At 38.4% G+C, this 22289-nt stretch overlaps 2 protein-coding genes and 1 long non-coding RNA gene across 8 annotated transcripts in view; all 3 read right to left on the bottom strand.

Annotated features, from left to right (window-relative positions):
* The window catches only part of LOC110050596 (uncharacterized), a 39260-nt gene extending 33146 nt beyond the window's left edge, over window positions 1-6114 (bottom strand). Inside the window, exons 1-3 of one of the 6 annotated variants that reach the window (XM_089295859.1) lie at window positions 5909-6113; window positions 2749-2990; window positions 1304-1352 (exon numbers count right to left, since the gene is read on the bottom strand). The gene's annotated coding sequence lies outside the window, so the exon portion shown is untranslated. Of the gene's footprint in view, window positions 1-1303; window positions 2065-2748; window positions 2991-3187; window positions 3292-5908 lie in introns of those variants that run through there. The other 5 variants (XM_089295861.1, XM_089295857.1, XM_089295862.1 and 2 more) reach the window with 5 other exon arrangements.
* The window catches only part of LOC149107722 (uncharacterized), a 112417-nt gene that overhangs the window by 33146 nt on the left and 56982 nt on the right, over window positions 1-22289 (bottom strand). The gene's annotated exons all lie outside the window — the stretch shown is intronic.
* Window positions 8747-19644, bottom strand: LOC110050599 (uncharacterized). Its single transcript, XM_020756522.2, has 9 exons — window positions 19361-19644; window positions 17357-17527; window positions 14851-14925; window positions 13790-13877; window positions 13100-13162; window positions 12644-12690; window positions 11116-11304; window positions 10328-10394; window positions 8747-9317 (listed from the first exon to the last, which is right to left on the bottom strand). Exons 1-9 carry the CDS (start codon window positions 19486-19488, stop codon window positions 9192-9194), a joined length of 954 nt encoding a protein of 317 aa, XP_020612181.2. The 5' UTR covers window positions 19489-19644; the 3' UTR covers window positions 8747-9191.

The following is a 22289-nucleotide window of genomic DNA, read 5'->3' as shown; positions in this document are numbered from 1 at the left end:
TCCTCTGAGGTATATAGCTTTTTATAATTTCGTGTCAATAAGCAAAAATTGAAACTTCAGTCTTACAGCTTGATTAACAACAATGCAAATAAACTTTTAAAATATGTTTAGAATTTGAAAGGCCGTCAATCATTTCTCTCATTGTTTTGTATTTGATTAATCGCCAGCGCCCTTTCCGTTGCTTTTCAAGTTCAGCAACGTCAGTTTTGGTATCAACTCTCTTGTTGAGAAAAGAAAAACAGGTAGACAAATATTTCTTTCACGTGTTGAAGTCATGGCACTATCCCGTAGCTCAAAAAGTAGGTCAGTATATTCTTCGCCGGACAGAATTAAGACGAAGCCTGCCTATAGACCAACTAACTGCGGTGAGCCAAAAGATGTGATCTCGAATTTAAGTTCGAGAATGGCGTACAGACGCGCCACGGACCATATCGATGCAGACCCTCACAACAACTGCTGTACTATTGAAACTGATAGCGGGTTGAAACTGTACCTGTGGAAAGCAACTGAGCTTCCCGTGAAGATTACGAAGGAAAAGAGCGACACGACTTTCCTCTGCTTCAAGGAACTGGAATACTTGAAATGTTAGTAGTTAACTGATTGAGAATTATGGTGTGTGTCAGTAAAAAGACTTTGTCACCTCTTGAACTCCTAGTTATATGAACAACAACAAACTGAATTAGCATTGGCCTCTTGTATTTTCCTCAGTACAGGATCGATTTGTTTGCTTGGAGTGAGGGTCTAAGCTTTGCTACAAAGTTATTTCGCTATTAAATCTGTTTAATATAGCTCAGAATAATTGTATTTTGGATAATATGACACTGATCAACATTACCGAGAATAATGGCGATGTGGTGCATTTACAGTTGGCGTAGACTGAAGGTTGATATGTTTCATTGTAGGAGCAAGTCGCAGTAACGACAGCAATTAAAAAAAAAAAAAAAAACGTGTGATTGTATGAAACTGATGCAGTTACTGATCACTGCCTACCCCAAGTGTTAAAGTAGATTCAAAATTTAGCATAGATGCCAAAACGTTACATGTATTGTAATATCCCAGCTATTTATACCCAACAAAAATAAACTCTGATAGTGGGTCTACCTCAAATGCTAACCAAACAAGATTGCCCGCAGATTGTAGGCTACCAGTGTAATACATTATGGGTCATTATTTGAGGCGTCGAAAGCACGGGAAAAACAAATTCACAGTATTGTTTACTCCTTCAGTTGCAAGTAGAGTCTGTCATCAATGAGGGTCCCTCAGAATATTTCAAAATAGTAAAACAAATATGAAATTACCCAACCTGCAGTAACTCTGCGATTTGCACATGTAGTATCAGATCAAAACTCGAGCTAGAGGAGAACAGAAGAAAGCCAGTCAGTTGTCGTTGATAAGAAATTTTGTATATCAAGCAAGGCTTGCTGTCACAGTTGGTCGATTAAGCAAGTATGTGATATTGCTCGCAAAGCAATGTTCATCCAATCAATCTTTTCTTGTCATATATAGACGTGATCGGAGAAAAAGTGAAGAAAAGAATGCTACCAGTAGATGATTCTGTGACCTTGATTAACGGTAGTAGTGTTGAAGTGTAGTTGTTCTGAAGTTGTTTCAAATTTCGTTCTAGCTCGTTCTCCTGAACTGTCACGGGTGTTGATAATTCGGTATGCACATCCGCCCAGAAAGAAAGCACTTTGTGGTCTTGTTTTCTACAGTATATGTGACAAACAAGCCAGCTCTTACAACGCCTTTTTTAGAGTTTTGATGAGTATCGTATCTCTTAAGGCGCAAGTAATATCTGAGACGAATTGCATGACAAATGTTACCTATACGCTCTAGGATCCGCCGACTCTTTCAAGTTACTCTGGTCAGTTTTGTCGAAAAGTTAAACCTCCTTTGACGCAGCTTTCTAATTTCATTCTCAACAACTAAAGCAAAAATTGAAACTTTTTACCGTAAGTTAGTTTCGCGAATCCTTATTCTTAGGAAAGCCAACGTGGTGTGGTTCAAGCTTAAGGAATTCAGTGTGTTGCAGACAAGGTTTGCTGTCACAGTTGATCGATTAAGCAAAGCATTTGATATTGTTTGTAAAGCAATGTTGGTCGAATAAAACTTATACTCCCAGTATATAACCATTAGAGAAAAAGAAAAAAATATCTACCTGCCACTTTTTCTATAACGTTGATTGATTGTGATAATATTGACGTTTATAAGTAAAAGTATTTTTTCTGAAAATGTTTGTAATTTCTTGCTTCGAGAGAGAACTGTCACGCTGGTGATAATTAGTTATGAATTTCCGCTCATTAAAGAAAGCACCTTCAATGTTAACCAAAAAAGATTGCCCGCAGATGGCAGCGGGCTACCATTGTAATACATTCAGTCATGGGTCTACTTTAGTCGCCGGAGGCACAGAAAAACACATTTAATTTACTATAGTATTGTGTACTCCTTGCTAATTGAGTCTGTCATCAAGACTCCTCAGAATATTTGAAAATAGTAAAACAAATCTAAAATTACCCAACCTGCAGTAACTTTGCAGTTACAGATGTAGTATCAGATTAACACCCGAACTGGAGGACATAGAAAACCAATTTGTTTGTTCATTAAGGAATTTTAAGTTGCAAGCAAGGCTTGCTGTCACAGTTGATCGATTAAGCAAGTAAGTGATATTGCTCGCAAGGCAACATAAGTCGAATCAAACTTTTCTTAACATTTATAGATATTAGAAAAAACTTAAGTTAAGAATCTTACCAGTAGATGATTTCTGTAGCCTTGATTAACCGCAGCAATGTTGAAGTGTAGTTGTTCTTGAGTTGTTTGAAATTTTGTTTAGAGAGAGGGCTGTCGCGGGTGTTGATAATTCGGTATGCACATCTGCTTTGAAAAGAGGTACTTTGGGGTCTTGTTTTCCATTTGTAATGAAGTCATAAGCAGTCTCTCTCGTGATAGCTTTGTTTGTCAATACAAGAGGCAGTTCGGCGTCTGGTATTTTCCTAAGTGCAGTGGTATTAGAAGCATTATATGTCTGACACGAATTATTCGTTTTTCTAAGTAAATCGGCCAGTGTTATTTATGTGCTATGGAATTAGTGACTCGATCTTTCCAGTTACTCTGCTTTTGCCGTTCAACTTCAAAATTAGCCATTTGTTTTGGTGAATATTATCATGAGCGATATTTTTCTCTGACAAACCTTTACTGTTCTTCAAGTTCCTCCTCTGAGGTATAGAACTTTGTATAATTTTGTGTCAACAAGCAAAAATTGAGACTTCAGTCTTATAACTTGATTTAAAAAAAAAACAATGCAAATAAGCTTTGAATTCCTTTTAACAAAGAACGTTTTGAATTTGAAAGGCTGTCAATCATTCCTCCCATTGTTTTGTATTTGATTAATCACCAGCGCCCTTTCAGTTGCTTTTCAAGGTAAGCAACGTTAGATTTGGTACCAACTCTCTTGTTGAGAAGAGAAAAACAGGCAGACAAATATTTCTTTCACATTTTGAAGTCATGTCAGGATACACTGTAAAACATTCATTTGGTAGGACAGTTTATGGTTCGCCAGACAGAGTTAAGACGAAGCCTGACTATAGACCAACTAACTGCGGTGAGCCAAAAGATGTGATCTCGAATTTAAGTTCGAGAATGGCGTACAGACGCGCCACGGACCATATCGATGAAGACCCTTTATACAACTGCTGTACTATTGAAGCTGGTAGCGAGTTGAAACTGTACCTGTGGAAAGCAACTGAGCTTCCCGTGAAGCTTACGAAGGACAAGAGCAGCACGACTTTCCTCTACTTCAAAGAACTGGAATACTCGAAATGTTCTGAGTAGTTAACTGAGTGAGACCTATGGTGTGTGTCAGTATAAAGACTTTGTCACCCCTTGAACTCCTAGTTATATGGACTACAACAATATATTAAAATATTTAACTGAACTCGCAGTCATAACGGTGTGTTAAGAAAATCTTCGAAGCAATATGTATTTAAAACATAATCCAGTTGTTCGCATTGGCCTCTTGTATTTTCCTCAGTACAGGATTTGTTTGCATGGAGGGAAGCTCTATGCTCTGCTACAGAGGTTATTTCGCTGTTTAACCCGTTTAATATGGCTTAGAATAATTGTATTTTGGATAATGTGACACTGATCAGCATTTTCGAGAATAATCGCAATGTGGTGCATTTACAGTTGGCTTAGACTAAAGGTTTATAAGTTTCCTTGTAGGAGCAACTTGCTGTAACTACAGAAATAAATTAAAAAAAAAAAAAAACGAGTAATTTTTTTCAATTGATTTAGTTGTCGGATCACTGTCTACCCTGGCCAAGTGTTAAACTGAGTAGATTCAAATTTTAGCATACACACCAAAACGTTCTATGTATTGTAATATCCCAGCTATTTAGCCAGCAAAAATATACTCTGATAGTTCTGAATGTTACTAGTGGGGCTACCTCAAATGCTAACCAAACAAGATTGCCCCCAATTAACGAAAAGAAAAGAACAAAACCAATTTTGTTGTTCATAAGGAATTTTAGGTTGCAAGCAAGGCTTGCTGTCACAGTTGATCGATGAAGCAAGTATGTAATATTGCTCGCAAAGCAATGTTACTCCAATCAATCTTTTCTCAACATATATAGACGTGATCGGAGAAAAAGTGAAGAAAAGAACGCTACCAGTAGATGATTTAGTAACCTTGATTAACAGTAGTAGTGTTAAAGTGTAGTTATTCTGAAGTTGTTTCAAATTTCGTTCTAGCTCGTTCTCCTGAACTGTCACGGGTGTTGATAATTCGGTATGCACATCCGCTAAGAAAGAAAGCACTTTGTGGTTTTGTTTTGTACAGTACATGTGACACACAAGCCGCTCTTAAACCGCTCTTTCTTAGAGTTTTGATGTGTATCGTATCTACCAAGGCACAAGTAATTTCTGAGACGAATTACGCAACAAATGTTAATCTACACGCTCTAGGATTCGGCGACTCTTTCTAGTTACTCTGGCCAGTTTTGTCGAAAAGTAAAACCTCCTTTGACGCAGCTTTCTAATTTCATTCTCAACAACTAAAGCAAAAATTGAAACTTTTTACCGTAAGTTAGTTTCGCGGAAGATTTTAATTACTTTTCTGATTCAGTAAGAGAATCGTTATTCCTAGGAAAGCCAACGCGGTGTGGTTCAAACTTAAGGAATTTTGTATTGCAGACAAGGTTGCTGTCACAGTTGATCGATTAAGCAAAGCATTTGATATTGTTTGCAAAGCAATGTTGGTCGAATAATACTTATACTCCCAGTATATAGCCATTAGAGAAAAAGAAAAAAATATCTACCTGCCACTTTTTCTATAACGTTGATTGATTGTGAAAATATTGACGTTTATAAGTAAAAGTATTTTTTCTGAAAATGTTTGTAATTTCTCGCTTCGAGAGAAAACTGTCACGCTGGTGACAATTAGTTATGAATTTCCGCTCATTAAAGAAAACACCTTCAATGTTAACCAAAAAAGATTGCCCGCAGATGGCAGCGGCTACCATTGTAATACATTCAGTCATGGGTCTTTATTTTAGTCGCTGAAGGCACAGAAAAACACATTTAATTTACTATGGTATTGTGTACTCCTTGCTAATTGAGTCTGTCATCAAGACTCCTCAGAATATTTCAAAATCGCAAAACAAATCTGAAATTACCCAACCTGCAGTGACTTTGCAGTTGCACATGTAGTATCAGATTAACACCCGAACTGGAGGAGAACATAAAAAACCAATTTGTTTGTTCATTAAGGAATTTTAAGTTGCAAGCAAGGCTTGCTGTCACAGTTGATCGATTAAGCAAATAAGTGATATTGCTCGCAAAGCAACATAAATCGAATCAAACTTTTCTTAACATTTATAGATATTATAAAAAAAACTTAAGTTAAGAATCTTACCAGTAGATGATTTCTGTAGCCTTGATTAACCGCAGCAATATTGAAGTGTAGTTGTTCTTGAGTTGTTTGAAATTTCGTTTAGAGAGAGGGCTGTCGCGGGTGTTGATAATTCGGTATGCACATCTGCTTAGAAAAGAGGAACTTTGGGGGTCTTGTTTTCCATTTGTAATGAAGTCATAAGCAGTCTCCAGTCCCTCGTGATAGCTTTGTTTGTCAATACAAGAGTTTTCGGCGTCTGGACCTAAGTGCAGTGGTGTTAGAAGCATCATTTGTCTGACACGAATTATTCGTTTTTCTAAGGAAATCAGTCGGCCAATATTATTTACACGCTATAAAATTAGTGACTCGAACTTTCCAGTTACTCTGGTTTTGTTTTAAACTTTAAAATGATTAGCCATTTATTTTGGTGAATATTATGATGAGTGATATCTTTTCTCTGACAAAGCTTTACTGTTCTTTAAGTTCCTCCTCTGAGGTATATAGCTTTGTATAATGTCGCATCAACAAGCAAAAATTGAAACTTAGTCTTATAAAAAAACAACACATCGCTAGGTTGCTATCATAAACATTGCATTCTTTACGTATTTAATTTGAAAGCCTGTCAATCATTTCTCTCATTGTTCTACATCTGATTAATCACCAGTGCTCTTTCAGTTGCTTTTTAAAGGTAAGCAACGTTAGTTTTGGTGTCAACTCTGTGTAACTTAACTGGACTTAATTCGGAAAAGAAACACAGGCGGACAAATATTTTTATAACTTTTTGAAGTCATGTCAGAAGACACCCAGTTCAGAATCCCGAAACATCGACCAAGCCAACCGAAAATACATTCTCCGTCGGACAGGATTAAGACGAAGTCTGGCTACATACAGGGCGTATCTAATCGATAGAAATCGATCATCGAAAATGTAATCGATTAATCGATAATACTCGATAGTACTCGATATTTGTCGATTGATTAGTCAATTTAATCGATTCAAATCGATAATCACAAATTTTTTGTCACATCGATGGAAATCGAAAATCAAAAACGTGATCTGATCTTATCATAACACTGCCTAACATTTACCTTCAAGTTTACCTTCGAATCCGCTTTGTTGATAAAGATGATGTTACTTCTTTCTCCAATGGTAGCTACTTTTCTTATTTCTTTTTTCACCAGGATCACTTCTGTAAAGCTGTTTAAAGCAATATTTCAGCAGATTTCAGCCCTGCAATCCTATGGTGCTGTGTACAGTGTACTCGGATCGATCTTTGCTGTACTTACGGGTATTGAATAATGATAACTAACAAACAAAACAAAGGAAAACTTGTACTCTAGAATCATCAGAATCGTGGTTAATATCGGGAGTCACTACTGTAGAAATTGGCAAACTGTCGTCCGTTCTCCGAGAATTTAGAAGGGTAATTTTCGAGCGCTTATGGGGAGGCGAGCACGGTGGCTTACGGAGCGCGGAGGGGTCGCGGAGGGCTTGTTTAGATTTGTAAGACGCTGACCACCAAAACGATAACCTTACGCAAACATCTTTAATATCTGCCAATAAATACACTATAAAAGAACGAATTATCGTAAATTCTCGAAAACGTTTAGAGGATCACAATTGTGGAACGGCTTACTAACCGAATTGAAGAGAACGAGAAGAGGACTCGAGATATCGTAACAACAAGTATGACTCTAATTGTGAAGGCGGAAACGATAGTTTCGTAACAGTTGCTTTGTTCATGTTTTAATCCTTTTCAGTTTCAAAATTTACTAAAAATTCTATAGTCAATCTTAAATAAAGCCGTGTAAAGGGAATGCTTATCAGTTCAGTTTGGACTACTGTGTATTTGTTCGGGTGAGTTGTGACTCATTCTAGTGTAAAACTGAGAACTTTATGAAAGACAATCTTCGTCCATTTTCTTTTCGATCATTGTCGAACAAATCGATACAATCGATAGCTAATTACAAAAATCGATCAAAATCGATAGTCACAAGGACGCGAGTGATCGATTTCTATCGATTTCCAATATTAATCGATTGATTAGTATCGATTACGATCGATTACGTTCGATTTCTATCGAGTATCGAAAATATCGATTAGATACGCCCTGCTACATACCAACTAACTGCGGTGAGCCAAAAGATGTGATCTCGAATTTAAGTGTAAGAGATGGCTACAGACGTGCGACAGCCCATATCGATGAAGACCCTTACAACATTTGCTGTACTATGGAAACTGTTAACGAGTGCGAAGTGAAATTGTGGAAGGCTGCTGAGCTTCCTGTGAAGCTTACGAAGGTTGACAGTAGCATGACTTCCCTCTACGCCAAGGAACTCAGTGAAACACTCTACGTGAGAACTACACGTACATGGTGTGTTGGTGAAATGGATTCATTGACACTTGAACTCCGTTATATTAACCGTGCAACAGTTAAATTAAGAACTGTATTAAGAAATTCTTCAATTCCGCAATTATAATGGTGTGTTAACAAAATCTACGAAGCGATATGTATCATTATATCATGTTACAATCCGGTCGTTCGCATTGGCCTCGTGTATATTTTCCTACATGATTTGCTGACTCTATGCCTTACAACAAAGTTTAATTTCGATTAATTGCGTCGACTAATGTTCAGAATAATTGATGATATCCGTAGACTCAAACCAGACCTTTTCATCGAAGAGAAAGAGTCCATTGTTACAATATCAGCGGCGAGTTTTGCTCTTTGGATTAAAATAGATCCACTCTTTGAAAGAGAAATGTATGATGACAGGACGTCTTCCTCCTTTTAGCTGCATGGAGTTTTCTTAGAGAAAGGGAAAAGTGAAAAGCAGGGAGATAAGCGATAAGGCTTCATTATAGAAATGGTTGCCTTTTATTTACAATAAAACATACCGAGGGCGAACATCCCTTTCCATTTCATAAATTAGATAAACATTCACTTTAAAATAACGATAAAGGAGTCGTGGATATTAAACAATGCAACGACTTGCATTAACAAATGAAAACGAAAACCGCCCAGCTGATGATCTGTAATCCAACTACGCCAGACTGCCCGTCCATCAGGCTGCCAGTCTGTCAGACAGTCCTGCTGTCAGCTGACTGTCAAACTGTCAGGCGTTCCGACTGTCAAACTGTCTGTCTGTCAGACTGTCCAGCTGTCCCATCTGTCAGACTATCTAGCTGTTTCGTCTGTCAGACTGTCCGGCTGTCCCTTCTGTCAGACTATCCGGCTGTCAGTCCCGTCTGTCAGACTTCCATGCCAGCTGTCAGGCTTTCCGACTGCCAGACTGCCCAACTTTCACACTATCCGACTACCAGCCTGGTCACTTGTCTGGCTATCAGGCTGTCTACTTTCTTTAGTTTCTAGCTCAAATTCTGTCATGATCATCCTGTGGTCAGACAGCGTAAATTCCTTAGGCCATTCCTAACAACAAATAAAAAGCAAAAAAAAAAAAAAGGTTAGTGACAGTGGTTTGATATAAATCCATCCCCATCTACATTGCCACTTCATCCGGTCAGCATTCTCTTTACTTAGTGCCATAAACTTCTACAAAGATATTTCTTCACACCCAGGTCCCGTCCATCTACACCGGAGAAATTTGAAAAGGGAGCTTTCACCCTGAAAACCCATCAGTTGTTTTCCTTCCACAATACGCCGGACAAATTTGGAAACGCAACAACCACCCGTCATTTTGAATTTGTGCTTGAGGAAAACTCGGTCAGCGAAATCACCTGATTATCGTGACGTCATTGAAAAGCTCTGTTTCCAAAATGCTTTTCGCCCGCACTAAAACGCAAAGCCGGCGGTTTCAAATTCCTCTGACTTGAAGACAATTACGAAAAAGTCCGATCCGTTTTCGTGACGGATTAGTGTGGACGGTAGGTCTAACCGCAGAAATAAAGCTGCGTATTCAAATTTCTCCGGCGTGGTATGGACGGAGCTTAACGGTGGCTCTCTCCTCTTTAAATTGGAATATTGTTGGAGCAACTAACAGAATCCTGACAACGAAAGGCAGAAGAAAAATGCAACAACGAACTTCTCATCTACTAAGAGCAGCAAAATTACTTTTCACTTAAAGTCAAATATACTACAGTTTAGGGTGGCTGTTTCACCATTGATTGGGCATTTGTGATACCAATATTGCAATTAACATCGCCTTATAAAGTGTAGTATTGACCCGTCAAAATATACCTTCTGGAAAGTGCCAGAAACTATTGCCAGCCACCTCAAGTCGCCAGTACCAAAGCGCAGTCTGACACTATCGAGACTTGGTACAGAAATTGTCTTTGGTCATCTGACTTCAAAGTTAAAGAATCATTAAGTTTTTTTTTTGTCATGCACTGCTAGGGATATCATAACTTCATGAAGTGGCAACGTAACTTCTGGAGTATAATTATAAGATGGTGCTAGAGACGTGACAAAGTTAATCTTACCTCATCACTGTATTCTGCGGGCAAAACCATGGACTGTTTGGGAACAAGGTGACAAGGGGACGAGTTCCTAAAAACAGCAAAACATTTTTTTCAAAAAAGTTAATAGGACGAATAGTCCTTCAAGAACCATGGGTAAAGCAACATTTTCGTCGATTTTCACGAGTCAAGCAGTGGCATTTTTTTTTTCTTTTCTTTTTCTTTTTTTCTTTTTTTTTTTTTGCGGTTATGTGCGTCTCGCACTCTCGATTTTTTCACAAAGCTGTTTCGGAGTCTCGATTTGTTTGCAAGGCTTACCAAAGTCTCGATATCTCGAGTTTTTTAATTGTTTATAATGAGGTCTGAACGTCTTAGAATCTAAACGCCTCACGCTTGCATTTAAGACACTTTGAAATCTCGGATGCGCACTTTAAAAAAGTCAAATTAATGTAGATCGGGCTAGCAAAGATAAACGCTAGATTCTTCTTCGCGCAAAGTCTCGCATTTATCCTATTCACCACCCTAATGCTGAAGTAATAACAGCGACGACACCTTAAGAGAAAGATTACAATAATTAATATTCAAGCTACTGTGGCGTTTTACACTTGATGCAGTACAAAAACACGCCCATCATTTCATCAAAATCGAATCAAAAACAATCACAAGATGTTCGGTAAAAAGGCAAACAACTGACATTTTTTATCTACATACATCATGATAGCAGGTTCTTCGACAGTAAAACAAAAGCAGACAGAAGTATTTTCAGTTGCTTGAAAATTATAACACTCAAGACTGCAGTCGTGAACGTTTACCTGTAAAATATATAATCTACCAGGATCTCTTCTCCACTGTAGAGTCTGTGTGTGACTTGCGGTTCTCTGTTGTGAACGGTTTTGTAAGACGATGTAAAGCCATTTTCCACGAGATAACTGTAAACGGCATCGTCTGGGCAGCCATTAAAATCTCCTGCTAACACCACAGGCACATGTTGTACATTATTCCTGCAACAACAGAGGACAACAAGTTAATGTCAGCTACACATGATGGCTTTAAACAGATTTATTTCAATTGATTGTGTGAACGAATGTCATGTTTTCCTTCCTCGCCAAGTTTTGTTTCACACGTTTTAGCTGCTTCGATAAAAAAATAACATTAAAAGAACATTATTTGAAGCCACAGCATTCTTTATGCATCACTGCTTACACTTCGACTTAAGCCGGAAGATGTTATGACTGGGTAATTAAGCAGATCGAGATAACAAGAAACAGCCTAATACACTTGGACACAACAGTGGAAAAGCCCCGGGGGAGACCTCCCAAGTAAAAAGGACACGGGTACTCGTCGTACCTGTTAGGGATCGAAAAGTCGTTTTTGGTATCTCTCAGGGTGTTCAGCCTCAAAAGGTCCACAGCAGGAGCTTTGATGGTACCTTTTGGGGTATTGAGCCAAAAACAGTATATAAACAGGAGATATCTGATAATCAACTTTTCGAGAAGGTATCCAAAGCAATTGTTTCTATCCCTATTAAAAATTATGACAGTGTGAGTTTATGTGTTGTTTTAGAATCGGTGCCCTTAAGGGGTAAAAAAAAAAAACAGTCATGCAACGCCCAACAAAAGGGTTTTGGAACCTCTTTGGGGTTTCTTTTCAGAATTTCTGACGAGCACCCCTGCACTTTTTATATGGGAGTCCCTCGGTTGAGGAGGGGGGGGGGGGGGGGAACGGGCTTCATATGATGTATTCAGAAGCTGCAATACTACACCAACGCACACACTGCAGATGGCATCTCTAGCAGTACAGGCAAACAGTCCAACATTTTGGTAATTTACGTGACGTTTTTTTAAGAAAATTTCTCATTTAATACAGAATTGTTATTTGCTATCATAGTTAGTAAATGAGGAAGTTGAATTTATTCATCTAGGCCGGGTTGTTCAAAGCCTGGTTAAGCTAAACTAGGATTATAGAATATTCTACTTTCATTTTTGTAACTTTCCTTTAAGGTTTTCTGTTTATAATTGCATTGTTTGTCCTTCAGTTTTGAGTTTGAATAATCTCAAACTACACAAAACATAAGCAGTCAAAAACACTTTTATACAAGAAAAATGAACACTTTCGTAACTTTTAATCCTGCATTGGATGGTTAGCCGGTTTTGGAACAACCCGGCCCTGGGATTTATTAACTTATCTGAAATTGAGCTAAATATAATTTTTACAGAAACTAATATTATTTAATATACTAAGAAGGAGAACAAACAACATTGATGACGCAAAGATAGCGCTACTGTAATTGTATCAATTTGACGTAACTTTTTAAATTTCACAAATAAAAGAAATTCTTACTTTTCCTGATAGGATTCAATTTCACTTTTTACTTTCTTTATTTGCCACTATAAAAGAGAGAGAGAAAAAAAAACATTAAAATTACAATGTTGGTAGTAATCATCAAAAAGAGAATGAAAAAACATTACTTATAATAACCCATAAAAAAATACATTGTCGTGAAATGTTCATGATTGTTAAAGACATTTTACTCTTGATAGTAACTACAGTAAGGTATAAAAAAAAAAATTAAATAAATAAAAACCACAGTAAGGTATATGATACATGGATTTTCATTCCTTGCTGTATACATGAAATAATTCATTATCTGACGAGCTGAGCCTCTCAACCAGACATTCAACACTGAATATATTCAGAATGTTGAAAACAAATCAGAGCAAGGGTTTACTCCACAAAAATTGAGCCTAAATGTACAAGAACTGCAGCATGTCTATACCTGCGATTGCAAATGCTTACCATTCTCAGAAATTGGTCAATGTAATTTGAGCAATATGTCAAATGTGTTGTCATAAGAATAACCTGATGAAAAGACAAAAACAAAAATGTTCTGATTAAATGTTACAGCATGATCATGAATGCACTGAATAAATTTCTGACTGTGAACTTTGGATTGCAAGGGTTGGAGTAGTCACTTACAATAGTTGAATCAAATATCACAAACTTGGTTAAACAAACCTTTGTACATACAGTAACAAAAAAACCTGTGCAATCAGATATTTCCCCAACTGTTACTCTAGTACAAGAATATTGAATCTAACCAGGGTCAGGATTAGACAGAGTGGTTACCAATAAGTACAGTTAGAAGCTAGTGAATACACCAGTTTGTAGTGGTTTGTGCTAAACAGATACCAGCTAGTTCTTGCAGTAGGCAGCAGTCAGCTTCCAAGGGCTACATAGCACCTAGCAGTCAGTGGCAGTTACTGTAAGGATATCATTTTAAGGGTGCCTCAGCATACATGTCCTTTGTGCAAACCCTCAACTACATCTCAGGGTTGAGTACCCATCTCAAATTTGCCAAACCCCCTCAAGTTTAAATGAGGCTATGAAACACGGAAAAGTGCTCTATTACTTAATTTTAAATATTACTAATAGTAAGGAGAGCCCTATGTGCATAGCACTGTGTGTTAGTTAGTTAAATAAATGTACCTCGTGTTCCTCTGGTAACAGGAGATGCACCAGTAAAGCCACTCGACGATTCATATCATTAAACCAAATAGGACTTATGGACAGGATGCTGTAAAAAAGCAGTCAGAGTAGAACATTTATTACAATTATATGTAATTAACAAGTAATTTGGCAATAGCACCATGTAGACATACACAGTACATGTAATTTTTTTGTTGTTCAAGATTGTTAATCGTATAAAAACAACAACTTTTCATACATTCATTATTTAAGTAAGTAGTTCATATATGTAGTTCCCCATATGATGAAAAAAAAAAAAAAGATAAATAAAATTATTAAATAAAAAGGTGTTAGCATTGGTTGCCCAACATAATCATGAGGGACGAGAAAACCAGGGCAGCTGTTCTAGTCTTACAATATATATTAGGTCACAGAACAATATTAATAATGCATACATGTTATTATAGGAACATGTACACAACACATGTACATGACATCACACCATGAGCATGCACACACAGAAAGACTATAAGCGCTACATTTGTACATGTAGATATTCTGGAAGTTAGAAACAACACAAAAAGTAAAATAAAAAAATTCAATGTGTAATTCCACAAAATGTCCATACCTCCTGCACGGAAGGGACTTTTTGTAAGACCCCCCACCCCTCTGGAAATTCAAATTAAGCTTCATTCATTTCTTTAAATTTTTTGGTCTTGCTGAACCCCTACCCCCCCAGGAAATTCCAATCCCTTCGGTGGGGGCAGTGGGCATATTTTTTGGAGCTGCACAATAAACAATACACAGTAAGCCTCCTAATTACCCATGATAAGATGGCCTGAACTGTTAGTAACATGACAATGTCCAAATGTCTGGTGCCAAGCATTTTCTTTCCGTTTTTATGGCCTGTAGCTTAAGCATTTAGAGCTATCTACCTGCCCCCCTACCCCACCCCCCTCCCAAAAAAAAATAAACAAAACAAACAAGAACTACTATTAAAGCAAACATTGACAAACCTGACAGCAACCATAATTTAATTACAAGGATTAAGTATAATTATTTTTACAACTAACTTAACTTACTTTATTGAGCGATCAACCAAAATTGCTAATCCATCTGTCTTAAATCCTGGCCTTTTGAGCTTAACTATTCTATACCTGAAAAGAAAAGTTAATCATTATGTTGGAGAATATTACAGTACCGCTCAAAAGTAAGTTACCACCTTCTCGCGAGACGAGAATCTCGTCTCGAGAGACGCGACTCTCGTCTCGAGAGACGAGACTTTCGTCTCGCGAGACGAGACTCTCGTCTCGCGAGAGCTTTAAAAAACTGTAAGTACGGTTGCCTGAACTTCTCGCGAGATTTTAATAGCCTATTGTGAAGCAAACAATGCAGCAACAACACAGCGAAACTTTGCGCGATCTGACGAAGCTTCGCTTGCGAGCGCCGGCGCTGGATTTCCCATGTTTACCACGTTCATAAAAGATGTAACTCCAGAAATTTTCAACCCACATGGTTTGAGAATGGTATCTGTGAATATATACGCCGCAAATTTTTCAGTTTTCAATCGAAAACATATCGTTCATGACTTCCACGGTGTCCAGACCTGTACGCTGAAATTGCTTCTTTTGCTGGTCGATCCTGGTCTTACGAAGCAAGTTTCCACTTAAAAGCTGTCGTTCATATTTACGCAAAGTCAACACGCTGCAATGAAATAATTAAAGCGACCGCCGAACTCGAGTTTCGGCGAACGTCTTTGCCGTTCGTTTTTCATCACTTTCATTTAAGTTTTTCGCTTGTAAGTTAAAGTTGGCTCCCTTGAAGTGGCGTGTGAAACAAGAGCCTGCAAAACCAGATGCTCTCGCGGGGTAAACTTCACCGCGATGCGAGAATTTAATCGTTTTCTCGCAAGCTAATTGCTTGTAATTCATTCCAAAATATACGCTTCAATGGTTCTCGCGAGACGAGAGTCTCGTCTCTCGAGACGAGACTCTCGTCTCGCGAGGCGAGACTCTCGTCTCGCGAGAAACAAGACGAGAGGTGGTAACTTACTTTTGAGCGGTACTGTAAACTGTATGCACATTTTATTGCAGTGACAAGTTATCTTCCAAGCAAGCCACAACAGCCAATATGGGACATGAATTTAAGTACATGTAGGTACGTTATATAGAGTTGCAAACAGGCCATTACTTTTGCACAGTGTCCTTCAGTAAGCTATTAATAATCCTTGTGCAAGGCATGGTGATCTCTTGGTTAGTGCAACTGTCTCCAGATCGAGCAGTCTGGGATTGAGCCCTAAACTAGGACATTGTGTTGTGTTCTTGAGCAAGACACTTCACTCTCACAGTGCCTCTCTCCACCCAGGTGTATTAATTGGGGTAGCCCTACAATGGGCTAGTATACCATCTAGGGGGGAGTAGAAATACTCCTGATCACTTCATGTTGTAGAGACCGGGATCAGCTCAGGTCTGATGGGCCACTAGGCTCATATGCACACTTTACCTACCACCTCATACAAATAACATGTGACACTACAAGTCAGGGTCTGAAATTAACTTTTTTAGGCAGGCGCCAACTGGCGACTGAAGTTTTTTTTTCAGTCGCCATATGGAAAAATGTGGTTGCCAAAAAGTGTCAGTAAAATTTTTCCTTCACAGCGAAACACAAACCAAAATTTTTGGCCGCCATATGGAAAATTCTGCTCGCCAATTTTTCTTTTAAGAATCAGAACAAAGAGAACACGTTTAGGGCCGCAATGATGGCGATTTTTCCGCTAACGATAAGATTAAATACAAACACGCTGATTATTCATACACCTACCACTGAAAACCCATATATGCAGTTTCGTGCAACTGCCCAATGTTTCAAGTCAATTTTATACCTTCTCTTGTCTCTACCTTTAGGGACAGAAATGTACGCGACTGAAAACTGCCGTTTGGTTCTTTGCTCTATGTGCAAAACGATCTTTCCTTTTGCGTTCTGTCAAGACGGCCGATGGATCACCATGTTGAATATCGAAATCTTCCACTAATTTCTTCGTGGATGTTCCATCTGCACTTTGTAATAAATTACGGAAAGAGTTCAGGACATCTTTGGACACCACATCGCCTGAATAAATGTTCATGGCGAAAGAACGCATGTGGCCTTCTGCGCCCGCAATACTTATGTTATGGGAAACCGCTGGAAAAACATGGCGGCAAAGCTTCGCACTGATCGTAGCTGTGAAACGTTGTGCTAAATTTATAATAACAGGAAAATCGGTTTTATACTTCAAAAGCAGTGGAAAGGTAAAAATTAAGTGACCAATTGGTGGGCGGCTTTGAATTTTATTGTGTAATTATCGTGGCTTGAAATAGTTAATCGCCCGCTGGCGACCAGCTGTGAAATTCTGGTCGCCAGTGCAAAATTTTTAGTCGCATTGGCGACCAGGAAAGTGCAATTTCAGACCCTGCAAGTAGCCATAGTCTCTGAAAGTCAGAAGCTTATGCAGGGATAGTTTCACACCTCCCCCTCCTCTCTCCCCCAAAAAATAATTCAAGTTTTCAAATTTAATGACCTAAATGTGACACATACATGTAATTTACTTACTTTTTATCAAACTGTGAATCAAAGAGTTCCATAACATCATCATGAAACCAAAATTCCTGAAGACAAACCACATCTAAGCTAGGTGTCTGCTTAGAAATGAGGTCTTTAATAGCATGAAATCTTGGCAGGTACAAGTTGGGTTTGGAGCTTTCACACTGGTCCCAGCAACCACTGAAAAATTTAATATATAAATTAAGCCAAGCCTAAAAGTGGAGCTCCTGGGCTGGGCTGTTCAGAGCCCGATTAAGCTAACCCAGGATAAGCAAGAATTTTCATGAGTTTTGTAACTTTGCAGTGAGGTTTTCTGTATATTGTTTGGCCTTCTGTTTTGAGTTTGAATAATCTCAAAATACACATACATGTCACAAAAGCAGTGAAAAACACTTGTACACAAGAAAAATCTACTGGTCATTCAAGACTTTATCCAAATCCTCTTCACAGACACGTTGAAAACCCAAAGAAGCAGCTGTCATTTTGGTAACAAATGCACAATGCTACGCTACTCACTATCTATCACAGAATAGAAAGTGAGTAGTGTAGCCAATCAGAGAACAACATTTGTGATAGAACGCTAGTAGATTTATACTGAAAAATAATACACCAGCTACTGTTATTAAACAGCTGAAGATTATAACATTCTTAATCCAACATGCACTCCCATTGGTTGATTTTGCTCACATGGCAATGGCTAAATCCAAATGTTGCCTAGAAGGCAACAATTAACTACAGTATTGCCCACTCCCCTGCTAACCTTAGACAATATTTTGACTTCTCCTTGATTAATTTCTAAACTCCAGCTATAGAACAAAACATTTAATCACTAGTCCCTTGGGAAACAGCTAGTTTTGTTTTCCCTTCAATTTCGATGCTTGGGAAACATCAAGATTCTCAAACAAACAAAATGAATTGTTTCCCTTGTCACCAGTGACGAAGTACGTATATCAAACAAGACAGAGCGAGAACCTATTTAAACAGTACTGCCAGCATCAGCTGGCTGTAAAATGATTATGCTGTCATGACACTGATCAGTCTTGAGTGGGTTTACTACATGTTATTCTTGTACCTCCCCACCAACAACCATTCTAAAGGTTCTAGTTTTGGTTCATACTTTCCTTCGTTAAACATTTTGGCTTTTAAGACCCCCTCCAACTTCTAAATTCCAAATATCTTCCTAGCAGTAGGTGACAATTAATTATTTTTTGTTCAGTCAGACATACATGTAATGAATGAGGATTAAAAAACAAACATTCTAATATCCATGTTTCTATCCACAAGTCCTTATTATTGTTACTGGTATTCCACTTATCCACATGTACATATATTACATAACATATATTTGAGAATCCTTCTCGGGCTTCTGCGACTTGAATTTAAGAGTCTCCAGTACTGTTCCTTCTTGTTGTATCTTAGAGGTACTTCACCTTGCCTAACTAGTAAGCTCATACATGTACCATAAAATCCAGTGATACTCAAAACCACTCAATTACTGGTCCCTTAGGAAAAAGTGAGTTTTGTTGACCTCAAATCTTGATGGATATCCCTTGTCCAAGGAAACATCACGATTCTCTGGAAAACAAAACTTACTGTTTCCCTCAGGATCAGTAATTAAGTGTATATTTACATATTCATTTGTTAAGTAGCTGGAGTTTAGTTGAATCTAACAAGTGCTCTTATTGGTTGATTTATGGTCATGTGGCATTATGGATTAGCCTAACTGTTGCCTGGTGGGTACCAATTTTCGTAATATTTGCCCGCTGTCCAACTAACCAGAGGTTACTTTGATTTTTTCTAGCCTTATAACTTCACACTAAACTTCAGCTACAGTATATAATAAAACACTTAATCACTGATCACTGTCCCCCGGGAAACGTAATAATGTTTTCTCTAACATCTCGATGTTTCCCTTGAGCTGGTCTCAGGAAACACCAAGATCCTCTGGAAAATAAAACTTACTGTTTCCCTCGGGACCAGTAATTTAGTGTACAATGTCGATATCAACCTCACCTTAACCAATTGTAGCATGGTGCTAACACATTGAACGTTGCCACACGCATCGTCTGTTTTGCCTCTGTTTGTTCGCTCATAACGTGAAGAACTCGACGAGACGTTAAAAGCAAGAAATTTCGGAACATATAGTGGTAATCCCATGCTAACAACACTGAAATCTTCGAACGAAACGATCAACGTTCGCCATTATTTTGACGTGGACGATGAAACTGGTCAGCGGACGAACTGAGCCGCAGAAACAATCCGTAATCCGTGGAATGAGTCACAGACTGTTAAACGGAAGCGGAAGTTTGATACAGCAGTGAAAGAGCGTGCTTTTCCTTTCTTAGGGAGCAACACATTTTTATTTGACCCGTCCTCCCCAAAGTTTTTGGCAACAGTGATGTGCGGCCGAACCTTGAAACCTGCACTCTATTTCAGACCGAAATCTGTGACTTTCCATACCCTCTTAAGGCATTACTGTCCAAGCAACCAAGGTGTTAGAAAAAAACTGCGTGTGATCTTGATTTTAAGACGATCTTTTTTGGGGGGTGGGGAGTCTATTAATTAGAAACGGGGCGTTTATTAGAGAGTGGCGTCTATTTCACACTCTACACCGCATCAGGGGGTATTAAATGGATAGGAGGCGTTTATAAGAGAGGTGGCATTTGTTAGATCATTAACGGTAAAGGAGTACCTCCACGGCCCCTACTACAAACGGCAATCACTGTGTTACGTATGCATGTTTCTAGACAAAAACCTCATCTGCGCATGCAAACTAACATTACCTCCGCTTCGAGTCAACGAGAAATGACTTTAACCCTTTCACGACCAAATGGTCACGAAAAAAAAAAGCCGTTTTTAACCGTTAAATCAGTTTTTTGGCTGCCATGAGGCTAAATGGGCCTTATTTTTGCTAAAAAAAAAAGCTATTGTTTACCAAAACAATTGATTTCCCCAAGATTAGGTACAAAAATGTAGAATATTTTAATTTGGTGCATGTGCATAACCCAATATAGATATATATTTTTCCGATTGCCCGTTCCGAATTTTTTCCTCGGACCTTTTCTCTCGCTACCTTTTGCGTTTCATATTCTTTCTGGCTGCCGTAAAAAATTGAGTGTTAAATATGGGCAGAGCCTGGAAATGGGACTTTGATCAACTATAGGTATAATGGGCCGTTTTATCATGAAGAATACAAAAGCAAAAACCGACACAACGTGGAATGATTTTTTGAAGGTGTACTATATTTCGGCTGGCCAAACCAGCCTTCTTCCAAACCAGCCTTCATTGTACCTGAAGAAGGCTGGTTTGGTCAGCCGAAATATAGTACACCTTCAAAAAATCATTCTACGTTGTGTCGGTTTTTGCTTTTGTATTCTTCATTTTATATGTAAAGCCGATTAGATCACTATTGATCCAACGTATACCAGCAGGATCATCGTTCCGGTTGCTTGCTTAAACATTTTATAGCCATTTTATCACCAGTTTTGCACCAAAACTGATAACGTTGTTTTTTAATTTGCTACGTCAGAATGCCGTCGATATCCAAAAGCGACTGTTGTGCAGATAGATCTATCCTAGTTCTACCATCTGCTTATCAAGAATATCTGGTGACATTTAAATTGATGACGTCACAAGTGGTACAAAGAGCACGACCATAAAGTAGCCATATATAGCTCCCTGGGCGTTTACCTTCACAGCGACTCCTTTTTGCTGGTTCTCGTGCCCAAAAGAGGACTAAATTTGGATAAAAATAAAATTTGTGTCATGTATATGGCGTATATGGTAATTGACTGGACTTACACGGATTGACCGAGGTGAGCTAAAGAGAACTGGGAACAAAGCAAGGAAAAAACCAAAAAAGAAAAACTGCTTTTCGCATCATCAAATGCTAAAAAGAAGGAATTGCGTAAATCGTAATGGATATCAAACTCCCAAACCGCAAATTTTAAGCGCAAAAACCGAAACCCCCATCTAAAAGCGACCACACAAACCATAGAACCGAAAACACTAACTTCCCCTGGACTCTTTGCTGCCTAGTTTGGGGGGAGGGAGGGAGAGGGAGGGATTGCTTGAATTAAGCGCCTAAACGGCTTTCTAAACTACCGATATAATGTTGGGGAGTGAACTCTTTTTTTTGTTTGAAACATATTGTACATCGTTGCAGACTGGCCTTCCTGGAATTTTGGGGGATAAAGGAACTTTTAAGAACTGTATTGGACGAGATTGAGGAAAATCTCATGTTTTGTCAGTGGCAAGTAGATCAGTTATTTGCCGTAGCCAAAGATTGAGACAAATAAGTGATCTGCGAGACACTGATAATCACGATATTTTTACGATAACCGAGTACAATAATTGTTTTATCATTCGATCACCAAATACGTTTTCATATTTATATCACTCGCTGACAGCCGCAGGGAAGCGATCTGTCATTTTTCACACAAGAGCGTGGTTACAACTATGCATGAGCAGAATGTTACTTGCAGCCAAACTTCATTCGAAGGCATTATGCATGAGCAGACCATTATTTGTAGGCAGTTATTTGCAGGTCACGTGGTGGGCTCTCGGTCAATGAAAAGGGAGAAAAAATTCATTGAATATTTTCGGGATAAATTCATGAGAAAAAGAGATACATATTAATTAATCGTAACCTCGGAAAATAGGGCAAAATGGAGGCAACATAATGCGATATTTTCGGTGAAAAGATGCCTAAGCCCCCCCTCCCCACCCCACCCGGAATCAAGAGCATCATCTTTATTTCTGGCGGTGTGGCGTACAAATTTTCCCAATTATAGGGCTAAATGATGGCTGTCCTTGGGATTTGAAATTTATTCTTCATCTTAACAAATATGTCAAATGTCCGACGAAGCTTCATTGTTGTGGCAGACAAGGAAAAACGCGCCTTGAATTAGCGCGACACTGCACCCCTCCCCTGGAGTAAAAA

This window comes from Orbicella faveolata, unplaced genomic scaffold, assembly GCF_042242905.1.
Source record: "Orbicella faveolata isolate gen_17 unplaced genomic scaffold, um_ofav_v1 contig_26, whole genome shotgun sequence".
Taxonomy (NCBI): Eukaryota; Metazoa; Cnidaria; class Anthozoa; order Scleractinia; family Merulinidae; genus Orbicella; species Orbicella faveolata.
Note: the sequence above shows the minus strand (reverse complement) of the source record. Positions and strands in the feature narration are given on the sequence as shown.

Coding starts and splice junctions, on each gene's coding strand:
- LOC110050599 (XM_020756522.2), bottom strand. CDS start 19,488: ATGTTCCGAAATTTCTTGCTTTTAACGTCTCGTCGAGTTCTTCACGTT. Junction 12,691..13,099: donor TTGACCAATTTCTGAGAATG/GTAAGCATTTGC, acceptor TCTCTTTTATAG/TGGCAAATAAAGAAAGTAAA. Junction 11,305..12,643: donor ATTGAATCCTATCAGGAAAA/GTAAGAATTTCT, acceptor CTGTTGTTGCAG/GAATAATGTACAACATGTGC.